The 15000-nt window shown below is 49.5% G+C and overlaps 1 protein-coding gene across 11 annotated transcripts in view; it reads right to left on the reverse strand.

The window, feature by feature from the left end:
* LOC307240074 (uncharacterized protein) overlaps window positions 1-15000 on the reverse strand; it is a 25300-nt gene that overhangs the window by 5057 nt on the left and 5243 nt on the right. For 2 of the 11 annotated variants that reach the window (XM_080013670.1, XM_080013673.1), the window contains exons 8-21: window positions 13762-14532; window positions 13196-13267; window positions 12904-13062; window positions 11949-12221; window positions 11626-11788; window positions 10629-10964; window positions 7999-10521; window positions 6661-6960; window positions 6016-6501; window positions 5241-5345; window positions 3582-4787; window positions 1634-2527; window positions 738-1113; window positions 42-190 (exon numbers count right to left, since the gene is read on the reverse strand). In XM_080013670.1, the coding sequence (XP_079869796.1) occupies window positions 42-190; window positions 738-1113; window positions 1634-2527; window positions 3582-4787; window positions 5241-5345; window positions 6016-6501; window positions 6661-6960; window positions 7999-10521; window positions 10629-10964; window positions 11626-11788; window positions 11949-12221; window positions 12904-13062; window positions 13196-13267; window positions 13762-14532 (7813 nt within the window). The remainder of the gene's footprint in view (window positions 1-41; window positions 191-737; window positions 1114-1633; window positions 2528-3581; window positions 4788-5240; window positions 5346-6015; window positions 6502-6660; window positions 6961-7998; window positions 10522-10628; window positions 10965-11625; window positions 11789-11948; window positions 12222-12903; window positions 13063-13195; window positions 13268-13761; window positions 14533-15000) is intronic. The other 9 variants (XM_080013678.1, XM_080013680.1, XM_080013674.1 and 6 more) reach the window with 8 other exon arrangements.

Here is a 15000-nt window from a genome sequence, read left to right on the forward strand (position 1 = left end):
CCAGGAAGCGTAGACTGAAAACAATGCAAGATTTGCTGTACATCTTATCCGGGTGGAAGTGGTGCAGGATTGCGCAGAATGCCAGGCCGTTCCTCCAGGAAGTACTGAAGTTGGTGATCTTCATCCCCCGGTGGCCTTGTGTCACCTCCTGACACCATTGTAACAGAGACTGACTGGGACTCACCAAACCCTGAGGAGCACGGGAGAGGCACGAGAGAGAGACACGGATGAAATCTTGGTGGTTGCATCCCAATGGAGTTTAGTTTTAATTGTGTGGGTCTGCATTTGTGGTTTTTCCACCATAAGGCCAAAACATACTCTATGGCCATCATCATACTCTATGGCCCCTGTCGACGTCAAGACAGTTTTATGAATTACATTCACATGGCACATGTCAGTGAGATTCTTAGTTCCTGTCTCGCTCTTTGTATATATTATTGTGTGTAAGTTTATATATATAGCTTGCACAACTAAAAAAATAAATAAATTAACAACAGCGCGTTAACAATTATCTGCAGTTCCACAAGTCAACCAAATGCCGATTGGTTAACATGATAAATAAATGCACTCAAATACAGAACCAAAAGATACAAAAAATAAAGAAGTGTATGAAGAGTGGATGTGAAATAAAAAGATTTGAGAAAGGGTAGCCTCAAACTTTCATGTTGGTTTGTTAAAATATGCCGGCAGGAGTTTCATATGGTATTTCATTGTACTGTAGTTGTGTACATGTGTACCTCTGGGGTGTCGACCTTCCCACTGGCCTCCTTTGGAACCGTTTCTGCTGGCACCAAGGTAACTTCTTGGGAATCCACAGATGGCGGAGGTGTCTTCTTACCGGTTTTCGGTTGGGAGATTGTATTGTCCTGCTGCTCTTTGGCAGATGTTCCCTTGGAAGCGGGACTGGTTGCAGTGGATTGATTTTCATTGCCGGCTGTAGTGCCGGAGAATTGTTCCTTGCTATGTCCCTCGCTGCTGTACGGACTGCAGATGGCTGTCTTTGAATGCCTGGACGGAACAGCTCTGTCCTTAGGTTGCGCTGGTGATTGGCTGGCGGTAAGTACAGTTGGTTTCTCGTTTTTTTTCTCTCCTCCATCAGCAAAGACAGTTGTTCTAAAAGGAGAGGAAATAAACAAATGAATGCGGCAAATAGTCAGGCCCCTGGGGAAAGAAGTGCAGTCTTTTTACAGGGACAATCGGCCGGCTTAGAGGTAAATAAAGGCAGTGACTGAGCATAGTGAGTAGACATGCAGGCTCCAACATCTCAAACATCTGGACAATATCAGAGCACGGCTTATTTACACACACCAGAGGCAAAACATGAATGACAATGATTTACATGCACACACCACAGTATTATACATGCTCCTGTACATTTTTTCCCTTCAATAATTGAGTAAGCACCGTTTGCAACAGTTTTTATTGTTTTTTGCACAGAAATATACTTGGCATGCGACAGCCGTACAGGTGAATCATACACACGCCCACCAACCCACACACACGCACGCAGGCACGCACCAGGCACGCACGCAGGCACACACACACACACACACACACACACACACACGTACATATCAACATGCTCATTGTATTGGCCAGAGCAGCATGGAATTGACAGGCGCTGCTGACTTACACTTTCTCTTTAACTTCCTGCTTTAGCCTCTCCATGTCTGCCCGCACAACCTTGGCTTCACTCGGCTCACTGGTGACTACCTCTCCGGCATCAGCCAGTGAAATATCCTCCACATCCGTGAAAAGGGAACCAATCGAATTGTGACGCTCATCAGCAGTCTTCAAGAAAATTCCATTCCCGGGGTCAGCCTTGCTCTCTGATTGGCTTTTTGGCTCTGAGATGTCAGGGTCAATGTCCTGGAGGTTGGGTATGAGGAGTTTCTTCCCACGAGGCCCTGGGTCAGGTGACGAGTCGCCTGTCATCTGGCAGATTTTTGCCAGTAGTTGCCTCTCTTCCTCTTGGAGCACCTGGTCTTTGGTTAGAAGGCTGCCCTCCAGACTGTGTTTCTTACCGAAGTGCTTCGCTAAAGTATATTCTTCATCTGCACTCTTTATTGCACATAGCCTACTTTGGCTCTTGGAATAGGCACTGGTTTGTGTTTTGGTGCGTGTGTCAGTTTGCGTTGCGGAGGTACCAGTGTGTGTGTCGGATGGAAGAGGCCATGGCACCACCGAGGATTGGAGGAACCCATCTCCCGTCTGATCATCTAAGTTGCCGACAGTAGTTGTTGTGATGTCAACTACATCGTCTTTCTGTCTTGTCCTCGGCTGACCGTCAGAATCGCTATGGTGAGACAGACGATTGCCAACCGTTGCATGACCAATTCCGACTTCCTGTTCTGGCGCAGGGGGAGAGCAATGATGAGCAGGGGCCGTCTGAATGGCCAAAGAGTCTTCGAATCTATGTGGTTGATTCATAGTAGAGTCGTGGAATGGAGCTTGGTGAATGGAAGATGAGGGGAGGTCGGTGGGGTTCTGGGTCGCAGTGGGAGTAGTAAGGGATTGATGATCCACACTGCAGACAGAGAGGTAGGTTACAGATCCAAAGATAAAACTCAAAAATACCCTTTAAGAGAACCGAACAGCAACATCGAGGGATCATCCGCAAAGTGCTAGCCGTGCTCCTGTAACCCCTCACTTTCGACAGTTCTGGCCTGTACACTACAGCCTTCTTTGGTAGACTTATACACCTATTTCATTGGCAGTGGCACGGTTGTAGCACTTACAGTATGCGGCCTGGCAGTGTTTGAAGGGATGGTATTTCAGGTTTGAGATGGATGGTGGACTCCCGCATCCCAATTCAACATCCTTTTGCCCCATTTCTGGATTTCAAAGGACTCCAAAATCCATCTCTTGTATCTGCTGCTGAGTAATTTTTGGTGAGTTGGTGTTGGCATCCTCCCAGGTAAAGAAATACCCGGCAGTGATTGTGATAGTGATACCTGTGACATCTACTGAAGAGGGCCGTAGAGCTACGCACCAAAACTGTCAAAGGTAATTCATTTCTTCAGTAGTTCTATTTGTACAGTACACGATGGCAAACAAAAAGCACTGCTGTCGTCTAAGCATGCCAGCGGCATCGACCGACTGATCAACCGTAGCCAAACTCATACGATCAAACTGATTACTCAAAGCGGCAATATTCAAAGAACAATCAGGTACTCCATGCCATACAGTGGCATATTACCACCTCACAAGGCTTTGCAATGCTTTCAAGGCACTCAAAGTCATGACCAAAACAAGACTGCAAGAAAGTCTAGTTTCTCCATACAAACAACAAGTCAGGTGATGTTGTTTGGAAAGAAGCATGGCCCACATATCAACATGTACAGTATATAGCAATACAAGGACACCCAACACAAGGCCAAAGCCTTAGCACAAACTTTTTCGAAGCAATCTCTCCTCAAAGCCATTGCCGGGGGACAACAAAGTTTGTGAATAGGCCTCTGTGCTCCACTGCCACTTTCGACAAATCTCTACCACAGATAAGGTCCTCCCTCGTCCCTCGCTTTGCCTCTTCCCCTCTCCTTACTCACCTCTCTGCTCCTCCCTCTCTCCCTACTACTCACCCCCCTTCGCCGTCCGTGTACAGCTCGGCACGCGGGAGGGTCCCGGGGTCTTCCCATCCGCTCTCGGACACCACCTCCTCCTCGTCCTCTGTGCTCATCCACACGGGGACGGCGCCGGATTTGCACTCCGATTTTGCTCTTTTCGACGATCTCGGACCAGAGTTATCCAGGGTTTGCGCGACGGCTTTATGAGGGCGTTCGGTCTTAGATGAGCTGGCGTCAGACTGGGTTGCCTTTGCTCGGACCCCTGGGATCGTATTGATCGTATTCACTCGCTTGGGAGCAGATTTGTGTTCTGACAGGTCGGTGTCACCGTCCGGCTGTCTCCCCTCATTTGCTATTTCCTCCACCTCTGCCTCCCTCGGTGGAGGACAGTCTTTTGATTGGCTGTCATCTGCTTTCTGCACATTGAAATTTACTGAAACACCAGGATGCGTGTGCTGCTTTTCCTCTGGTTTCTCCTTCTTGCTCCGTTCGTCCGCTTTCCTTTCCCTTTCTTCCTTCCACCTGTTATTCTCTGATTTACCTTCTCTCTCACTCTCCTCTGTGTTTTTTCTTAGCTTTTTCCTTTCTCTCTGCTTTTCTCCTATTTCAGTTCCCTCTCTCTGCCTCCCCCCTTTCTTAACCTTCCTCCCTGCCCTTTCTTTTGGTTTTCTCTCGCTCTCATGTCTTTCCCTCTCCTCCAGTTCCTCTTTGCCCTCCTCTACCCTTTTCGTCACCTCAGCACGGCTATTCAACGCCTCTCTCTCCTCGGGCACTGCCCCCGGTCTCTCACCTCTCTTGGACTCATCTTTCCTCTTTTCCACCTTCCTTCTCGCTCTCTCCCTTTCTCTCTCTTGCTCAATGGCGGCAAGTCTCAAACTGGCCACCAGACTGAGCCCACATGTCTCCTCATTCGCTGCCCCTTGTGGATTCAGAGGCAATGATAATTTGGCCCTTGAAGGCTTCTGACCACTGATTGGCTGTTGACTGGCCCATTGGTCCATTGATTGGTTGTCCGTGTCACAGAAAGCTGCAGGTGGAAGGACATCCACTCCAGAGAGAGACAGTGAACCTTCATCTGCTTCAGAAGGGCTAGAGATGTTTGTAATCGGTTCAACGGGACTTCCCGGACCTTCACCCGCCATGAGGGCACACGGTCGGTCAGTAGGGGAACAAGGCTGACCTGCGTCAGTTGATCCGAGGAGGGAGGCCACTGTCTCATAGCTGAGGGAGAGACACCAAGGTGAGAAAAGGGAATTGCAGCAACAAAAAGGCACTGTCTTCGCCAAGCAATGACTGCAGAAGGCTCTGCGTGGTCAGTGTAATGGAAAACCAGACAGCATGCTCCGCTCGCTTGTTCCTACTCAGACTTTACTTTGGTTCAAGATCAAGAAGCCCTTCCAAAACACACACTAAGGAATTGCCTTCGGCATGACAACAGCAAATATCAACTGTTTGGAGATATATTTTACCAAGTACTCGCCGCACTATATTCTCATCACACTTGTCAACTCAAGAATAACTAACATGTTAAATTTAGAGCAGAGCCGATAGGAGTATCTCCAACCCCCTGTGATCCCGCAAATGAATAAGTGGGTAGAAAACTGACAGATGAGCAGAATAATCTTGTTTCTGTGTGTGTTCTGTACGACAGGCAGGCAAGACAGAGAGACTCACCCTCTGTACAACACCCCGACAACGGCTGAAATGAGGCCACCAGATGCCTCCTTCTGCTGTTTTGACTCACACACCTCTGCCTCTGTATGTGCAAACGTGTGAGCACTGGAGTGTAACCACACACACACACACACACATACACACACAAACACACACACACACGCGCGCACACGCACACACACAACCAGACTTTGAGATTTCTTGTAAAAGAACCTGACTAATCAAATTACATTGACCGAGCTGAAGAATTGAAATCGAGAACAAACAACTGATGAATTAATGGCTGCGATTAAATAAGCAATGGTGAAGCCCCACAGAGCTTTCTTGTTTGTGGTGTGTGCATGAGTGTATCGTATTACATACATTCATGCATCCGACCCCCAAATCCGACCAAGACTGAAAATATGACATGAGATGTAATGGTAATTGAATATCATATCCAAACACGATCATCGATGTCAATAACCTTTGCATCTTATTCCAAAATCTTGTGTGGGCTATAACTGTGAAAAACGTTTACAATCTGGGCCTTTGGTTGTGTATTATATCTCGCAAAAGGCTTATTATTAATGCTATATATTTGGTTGAATTGTTCCCACAAAAGACGAGTCTTCATTTATCGTTCTTCCTTCTTTTTCGTCTTCTGAATGAAATGTATGCTATTTTGATTGCTTGTGTGATGTGACGTTTGTGATAGTGATAGAAAGTTCTACTTCCCTCCCCTCTGGTTGTGTCACACCGTGCAGGAAGGGGCAGTGAAGCACAGCTTACTCACCCCCCTAATACAACATCATTCTTCAGCTCCACTTCTGTCTTTCCCCTGTCTTCGGTGCCCTGTATACCTCCTTCTGCCGCAGTCTCCTCCACAGTCGCCCAAAGTGGACCTTCTGCTTCGCGCGGGGGTTGCCTATCCGCTGAGCTCTCCTGGGCCCCGTCGGGGCTGTCGGCACGGCCCTCTTTATCCAATCGGCCAACAGAAGGTTTGAGATCTGATTCTGACTGCGATCCTGGTTCTGGTTTTGAAGGTTGAAGCGGGGACAACGCAAGTGCTACAGGCTGGTTCCCCGATGCAGGCACAGCGCCCAAGGCAGTGGGAGTCTGACCTCCAGGCTCCTCTGGCTCCCTGGGCTGCTCCTCATCTGGTGGACCGGGCTCACCAGAGGGTGAGATGATGTGGTGCACCTCTGAACTCTTTGCTATGATTGATTGGTGCTCCCGCCTGGTGAAGGCGCCAGTTTCAGCGGCATTTTGTCTGTGTGGGCTTGGAGAAAAACACACAACAAAGAACCCGAATTCACAATTTCATAGTTTTGTTACCGCCATAGAGGTCATTAGAACGGGATGGTCTGACAGACAGACAGACAGACATCAAACGAACAAACGGAGACAGAGAGACAGATGGCCCCGTGTCCATTCTTACCCTCTGCCCAAGGGTTTTGTGTCACCCTGTGTAATACTCTCCTTGGCTGGAACTTGTTCAGTTCCCAGTTTCCCAGTCTTTCCCTCGAGAACACTCCACAGAGGAACCTCTGCTTCGCCACGATTCTCTTCGGGCGGGACCAGGGACAAGGCGTCTAAAGCGATCGCGTGTTCGTGTTCGTTCTGAGCAGAGGGCTGAGCGGTGGGGCCAGATTGCACGTAAGATGCACCGGACAGGGCAGCCGTGATTGGTTCGAGGACCACCAGTTCTGACAATGAGCCTTGAGATGGCGGCCCCGGACTGAGGGTGGAGGTGGCGTATGAGAGGAAGAGACGGGAGGGCGAAGGCGGAGGGAGGTCGAGTAAAAGGAAGGGGAATAAATGAACGAGGAAAGGAAAAGACACAGGCATCAGTTCATTGAGCGATCGGGAGATGACAGAAGTCATCCGAACAGACAATCATGATCAACAAACAGATCAACAACAGAGAAACATGATTATACAACCAGAAGGAGTGACTACAGACAGCCCTGATACTGGTACAGTGGTACCTCGACTTACGACTGCATGTACTTACGACTAATCCAAGATACGAGTAGCAATAGTCGCGAAAAATTGTATCAGCCAGTCAGCGGTCAGTCAGCAGTCAGTCAGCAGTCAGTCAGCGGGCGACGTACATCATGTGTGCTCGTAGTTCGTGGCTTATCGATATTTCTTTCATATTTACTGTGTTTGTGCTGTGTATTTTGTTTATTTTCACCCTTCATGATGAGTCTTAAGAAGAGGAAAAGAAAAAGGCAATGATTCCCATCGAAACTAAGAAGGAAATCATAGAAAAATATGAGCGTGGTGTATATGGGAAAAATTGCTTCGACATACGACTGTTTTAACATACGACCGTTCTTATAGAACGGATTACAGTCGTAAGTCGAGGTACCACTGTATCAGATATTATTAAAATCTGGAAAAATAGGATATCAGGATCGCAGAATATCCCCAAGACAGAAATCGGATACCGAGAGTCCGGTCCAACATTTCAGATATCGAGAAAAGTGACCTTATTTCATGCTGTTCTGACCCATAGAAGCATGTTTCTATGTGACCTCCAATGAATGGTGCTTTCTAGTGGCTGTTTTGAAGTGGAGCTTTAAATTGAGCCGTAAAAAAAAAACAAAAAAACACTGATACCAGAATCAAGACGATGAACCGGGGAGTCGATCAACTTTGATTTTTCCTTCTCGACATTGTGTAAAGTCAGTTGTGTGAACGTCAACGATTTCTATAAAACTACCCAATTATTGTTTGGACTGATTCTTTTTGTCCGTGCTTTTCAACTCACCGCTCAGCGTCTTGAATCGCAGCGGCGACGGGGCTCGGTTCGCCGGCGGACGACGGGCCGGTGTTTTCGCCTGGCGAGCGGTGGGTTTTGATGTTTCCGCCTTGCGAGCGGCCGACGAAGACTTGCGGCGCGGGTGGAGGTTTGGGTGTGAAGCTGGTTTCCAGTGGAGGAGGAAGAGGAGGAAGAGAGAGGTGGGGAGCGGCCAGGTTAGCAAAGCGGCTGGGTGGAGAAATGACACAAACGTTGGGCGGAGGAGCCGGTGTTCTCATCCTCTCCTTGTCCTCATCCGACCGGTTGGCCTCCCGACTCCCCCTCCCCCCCTCCTCCTCCCCCTCCTCCTCCATCACTCGCTTTCTCATTGTTTTCTCCTCCTTGATTCTCCGTTGTTCTATCCCTTCCTTCTCTCTCATCACCCTCTCCGTCTCTTTGTTCTTATTCCTGTGTGCCACCCCTTGTTTCCGCTTGTTCTCCTCCTCCACTCTTCTCTGCTCCTCTTTCACCTTGCTCTCCTCTGCTTCCCTATTCCTTCTCTCCTTCTCTCTCTCCTCCCTGAGAACATTCTCTCTCCTCTGCTCCTCTTCGAGGCGTCTCTGCTCCTCCTCTCTCCTCGTCCTCCGTTCCTCCTCCCTCATTCTCTGCTCCTCCTTCGCTTTCTCCTCCCTGAGAAGCCTCTCCTTGCCCTCCTCCTCTTGGACTCTGTTCTCCTCCTCCTCCCCTCTTTTTTCCCTGTCCCGCATTTCTTTTTCTTCCTTCAGTCGTTTCTCCTCACTCCTTCTCCTCTCCTCCACCAGTAGCCTCTCCTTCTCCTCCTCTCTCCGCTGTCTCTGCTCCTTCACCACTCTTTTCTCCTCCCTCCTCCTATCCCCTTCCTCCATCATCTTCTTCATGAATCGCTCCTTCTCCTGGCTCCTCTCCTCCTCCCTCCTGCACTCCTCCCTCTCTTTCTCTTCCACGATGACCAGCTCCTCCCTCTTCCTCCTCTCCTCCTTGTCCCTATCCTTCCTCTCCTCCTCCCTCATCCTCTGTTTTTCCATTTTCTCCTTCAGGAGCTGCTCTTCCTCATTCTTTCTTCTCACTTCCTCCTTCCTCTTCTTGTCCTCCTTTTCCAATAGTCTCTTCTTCTCCTCCTTAAGCACTCTCTTCCTCTCCTCTTCCAGTGCTCTCTTCTTCTTCTCCTCCTCCTCCAGTGCTCTCTTAGTCTCCTCCTCCTGTAGCCCCTTCTTCTCCTCCTCCAATGCTCTCTTCTTCTCCTCCGCCAATAGTCTCTCCTTCTCCTCCTCCAGTGCTCTCTTCTTCTCCTCCGCCAATAGTCTCTTCTCCTCCTCCACTGCTCTCTTCTTCTCCTGCGCCAATAATCTATTTTTCTCTTCCTCCAATAATCTCCTCTTCTCCTCCTCCAATGCTCTCTTTTTCTCCTCTTCCCATAGTTTCTTCTTCTCCTCCTCCAGTGCTCTTTTCTTCTCCTCCTCCTCCTGTAGCCTCTTCTTCTCCTCCTCCAATAATCTCCTCTTCTCCTCCTCCAATGCTCTCTTTTTCTCCTCTTCCCATAGTTTCTTCTTCTCCTCCTCCAATAGTCTCTTCTTCTCCTCCAATAGTCTTTTCTTTTCCTCCTCCTGTAGTCCCTTCCTTTCCTCCTCCAGTGCTCTCTTCTTCTCCTCCTCCAATAGTCTCTTCTCCTCCTCCACTGCTCTCTTCTTCTCCTCCTCCAATAATCTCCTCTTCTCCTCCTCCAGTGCTCTCTTCTTCTCCTCCTCCAATGTTCTCTTTTTCTCCTCCTCCTGTAGCCTCTTCTTCTCCTCCTCCAGTGCTCTCTTCTTCTCCTCCTCCAATAATCTCCTTTTCTCCTCCTCCAGTGCTCTCTTCTTCCCCTCCTCCAATGCTCTCTTCTTCTCCTCCTCGAATAATCTGGTTTTCTCCTCCTCCAATAATCTCCTCTTTTCCTCCTCCAGCGCTCTCTTCTTCTTCTCCTCCAGCGCTCTCTTCTTCTCCTTCTCCAGCGCTATCTTCTTCTCCTCCTCCAATAATCTCCTTTTCTCCTCCTCCAGTGCTCTCTTCTTCTCCTCCTCCAGGGCTCTCTTCTTCTCCTCCAATGCTCTCTTCTTCTCTTCCTCCAATGCTCTCTTCTTCTCCTCCTCCAGTGCTCTCTTCTGCTCCTCCTCCAATAATCTATTTTTCTCCTCCTCCAATAGTCTCCTCTTCTCATCCTCCAGTGCTCTCCTCTTCTCCTCCTCCAGCACTTTCTTTTTCTCCTCCTCCAAAAGTCTCCTCTTCTCCTCCTCCTCCTCCTCCTTGCATCTCCTCATCTCCTCTAGTTTTCTCTCCTTTTCCCGGAGCATTTCTTTTTCCCTTTCCTCCATTTTCCCCTGTTCCTCCACCTTTTTCTTCATTATTTCTTTCTCCTCTTCCTTTCTCTTCACCTCCCGCTCCACCATCCTCCTCTTCTCCTCACCCTCCCTTGCAGCACTCCTCTCTAATGCCTTAGACCCTCCTTCTGGGGACATTTGACTGGCTTTCTGTTTAGTACTGCAGGAGAGACAGATAATAAACCTTAATCCTAATAGTGGGTGTATTGAGTGTGTTTGTGTTTGTGTGTGTGCATGTACTTGCAGGTATGAGAGTGTGGTACTCACCCTATAGGACACCTTTTGATGGTATCCTGTTTAGAGTCTTCATCTTCTAGGAACAAGCGCCCTGAGCTCCGGCTCTGATGAACTGACTCCAACGTGATGTCATCAAAGTCAGGGTCGGGCTCGGCCAACGGTGGCTTTTCGGCGTGAAACGGATTCATCATCCCTTCGTTGGTTGGCTTTTTGGACGCCGCTTCTCCCTTTGCTTTTATTTGCTTGGGCGCTATAAATGCTGCCAAGACATTGGTGGAGGGCTGCTGAGGGGCGGAGCTCTCGGGGCAGGAAAAGGGCCACGGAGGGGGCGGAGCTACAATTAGCTCTGAAGAGATTTGGCCAGGACTGGGGATACAGAGATACCGAGGGTCAGGGCTGAGTGGTCAGAAGCCACGCGGTTGGCGGGGAGCAAAGCTGGTAAGTGGCGAGGCGCAGGGTTCGGCGTGTTAAGACGGAGGGAACAGGCAGGCCGCACAACAAGAATTCAAATGGAACCCACACTCATGGTACATGGAAGACAACACTGGCAGGACAACAGTACCATCCGAGACTGTTAGAGCACACTAGCAACAAGGAAAATCATACAAAAGCAACCATGGGTGTCCCTTTAAACAATTTTTATACTTTTATTAATCCCTCTGGGGGAAATTAGGTATCCTCCACGAGTGGTGGGTGACCAACTCCAGCTGTTTTTGCCATTGACTTAGTCAGGGGGACGGACAGGAATATTAACTCCTAACATACATGTCTTGTGATGGTGGGAGGAAACCGGAACGCACAGAAGAAACCACACAAACAGGACCTAGGACAGCCAGGATTCAAACCCAGGACCTTTTCGCAGTTGGGCAACAGTGCTGACCACTGAGCCACCGCACCGCCAATTAAAGCAGCAAGTGGCTTCAGCGAAGGTTGATCAGCGCATCACGCAAAACACGAACAGCTAGTCGACCGCAATATTTTGTGAAGACCACATTACCATGCACTGCCTGTTAGTGTGTGAGGTCACCTGATGCTGCCAGAATCCTCTTCGTCTTCCACTATCGTCTGCCTGGAGGCTGGGGCTGGTCTGATTCCCTGGCTAGGTATTCTGACACCACCCACTGCCCTGTTGAGACTGGATTCTGCGGCAACGGGAGGCACAATTTTGTCCAATTGGGCTGACGCTAATGCTGTGAAAAGCGAAAGTCAAAGTCAATGGAAAACATTTATGGCATTACAGTTATTTTTTTTTATTGTTTAAGTGGATTAATGCTTCTGAGAACTGCTTCCATATTAAACAGTAGCAGATGCTTACAGAATGCTCATGGAAAGGGCAAAGGGCTGCTGTACCTGGTTGGCAGGAGCCAAGCTCAGCAGAATGGGAAGGAGTAGTCACAGGGGGCTGAGAATGAGTTAAAGGGGAGGAGGAAAGTAGAGAAATGGATAGAGAAGAAGGGTGCGGCGGTAAGGAGCGAGGATAGGAGGCGGAAAGGGGCGGAGCTTCAGGGTCACAGAGGGCATCAAGGTCAGGACGGGTCAGTAGAGGGACGGGGCTGATGTCACCGCTGATCAGAGCATGGTCAGACAGCATCACTTTCTGTCTTGGCCACGCCCCTTGATCACCTGCAGGACACAGTGAGAACACTGGCAGGTTAAGGATAAAGAGAGGACAGGAGATATAGGATCAGGGTTAGGGAACGGGATTGAGTAAAGAGGCGAATGCAAGAGGAAAGGGGGCTGGAGGAAGAGGAGAGCAGTGGAAAGAGATGAAGAAAGGGAGAGGGAGAAGACGGCATGAGGGAGAACACTCAGAGAGAAGGAGAGCAGAGACAAGAATGGAAAAGGGGGAGTATGGAACAGATGAGGTACAAAGAAGTTGAGGTGGATGATCGTCAAAACGCAGCAGAGAGAAGGAGAAAAAAGAGAAAGGGACTGTTGTCTGATTTGAGCAGCGACGTGAGCTGGAAAATAAAACGTATAATTTCCAATCATTTCGACTGACATACTGTAGTACTTGCTTCAGCTTTGGGGACCCCTTGTGTTGTATCTGGCCAGATGTTGTACTTTTCCGGTCCTGCAAGATGTGGCTCAACCTTTGCCCTACAAGGCCAACCTGGCACTTTTCTCACCCAGTGTAATGCACTGTAGACAATAGTGCTACAAACATTGTATTTCCTTGATTCCGATATTCTATATTTTAGATATTTATGAACACGTTTAAATGTGTCACAATCATGCTGGCTATGAAACATGATGGTTTCAAAGTTCTGACCGACATAGGTCACAACTTTATTAGTGCAGTTACCTGAGTCTGAGCTAAGGGGACAGGATTTGTTCAGAGATGGTGGCGCAGCTTTATTCGCGACTGTCTTGTCAAGTGGAGGAGCATCGGACGCGAAGGGGGAGGGAGAGGTGGGGCGAGCCACTGTCTTGACAATCTGAGGTCTGAAAATATGGCAACGAACTAGTAGGAGACACAAGACGATAATAGGAGAGAAGAGACGGAAAGCAGGGTCAGGGAGAGCCTGGAGCCTTGAAAATATGTTGTTGTAAGTATTATTATCACAGCCCAACAGTGGATCGGAGGAGAGCCACACCAGAAACTGAAGTTGGATCATCTGCACTTCCAGTTTGAACCTCTGGGGGGCACCGCTGGTATGAAACCAAAGCTGAAAGGAGGGAGGAAGAAAGACGAGAAGAGGAGAAAAACGGGAAGACGACCAATGAATGAAACGGGGAAAAAATAACCGTGCGTAAGGGGGCGAGAGTGAAAGGATAGTATTACATGCGTTCCACGCAACACCACGTCACACAGCGATGATCTAAACCTCTACAGCACAACGGCCCCATCTGCTCTCCTTGTTCACTATCACTTCAGCAATGACAATCACTGGTATAACTGACACGGCTGCAACCAAACCGGCCCAATTTAGCGTTGCGGGGCAGGCCAGCGTTCCTGATCATGCATAGATAGATGCCGCGAGGTAGCCTCGGTAACTGAAACGTTTAACTGCGACTTGGTAACCCATGAACAAACACAGTCAAACACAAGCGCAGGCTCAAACAGTTTCATGCAAAGAAGTCCCAGACAGACAGACAATCATAAAGAACTAAAGCATGCCTGTCTGCAAGCCAGCCAGCCAACCAGCCAGCCAGTGGATACCTTTTCCAGAGTTTGACTGGAAGATTCTGGGGAGGGCAGGAGGTTGAGAGAGGGGCGTGGACAGTGGGTGTACGGTGGAGGGGCTCTCTGAGGGCTTGGTGGATTTCGGGAGAAAGGTGGATGCGGTTAGGGGAGGCGGACAGGGAGCAGCAGAGGTAATAAAGGGTGATGCTGGGATATTGGGCTGGAGCTGAGACTCCGGTAATGCCGCTGTGGTGGAGGGAAGACTGGACTGGGATGAGGCTACACCCTTTTCTGCAACAGGGTGCATGCCGAGAGTGCTGTTTGAGGGCAGCTGGGCCTGGCGGGGCTCAGGTGTTGTGGTATCAGAGTGCGGGGACAGTTGGAGCGAGGAAGGAATAGCTGCGTAAGGAGCAGGCTGGGGGGAGGCGGCGGGTGACGGCGTCTTAGAATTCTTGGGAGATGAAGGACGGGGTGAGGAGGACGACACAGCAGACAGACGAAGGACGAAGGAGGCGCCCTGTGCGGGAGGGGCCGATACGCAGGCAGCCGGGGCATCGGGGCACATAGGTGAGGGAGGACCGGACGCCTCGGGCGGAACGGAAGCGGGCGAGGGTTTGTGTTCGGAGTGGGGGGAGGGTCGAGGGGAGGGGCCTGGGGAAGGCTGGGCCACCGATTGGGCGGATGCGGCGGAGATGGCGTGTCTAGAGCGTCGAGGGGAGGGACGGGGCACGGTGGGCAGAGGAGGCCGTGCATGTAGGGCGGGACTGGGAGGACCAGACCCCAGGTGTCCGCCCTCTCTTCCACCGACTGGATGTTAATAGATGGATGGATTGATGGATGGATGGATGGATTGATGGTTTGCAGAAGTGGGGATTGAGGAAAAATAAGAAGTGGGTTCAGAAATGGGTTGAACGATGGAAAACTGAAATGAGCAAGACAATGAATGACCACTTTAATCTCATGTTGGTCAAGTGTTTTGCGACCACGGGGATCCTGATCCGAGAAAAATCACCTGACCCTGAGTTAAAGTCTTAAACATGACATAATTGTTGCTATGGTCTTGGGGTGATACAGTGTCATGTTGTATGTTATCAGCAACACACAATGAAGGTTTAGGTGAATAAACATAGACATAGAAAAGACTTCTAGGTTCATGTGACAGATAACGCGCCAAGCGGTGTCCCTATACGGGAAAATAACGGAAGAACTACATGATGCTGAGCGTATTCATATGAACCTGTACAACGTGAGATAACGCTCTTGAAACATGGCATG

This window comes from Zeus faber (assembly GCF_960531495.2).
Source record: "Zeus faber genome assembly, chromosome: 14".
Classification (NCBI taxonomy): domain Eukaryota; kingdom Metazoa; phylum Chordata; class Actinopteri; order Zeiformes; family Zeidae; genus Zeus; species Zeus faber.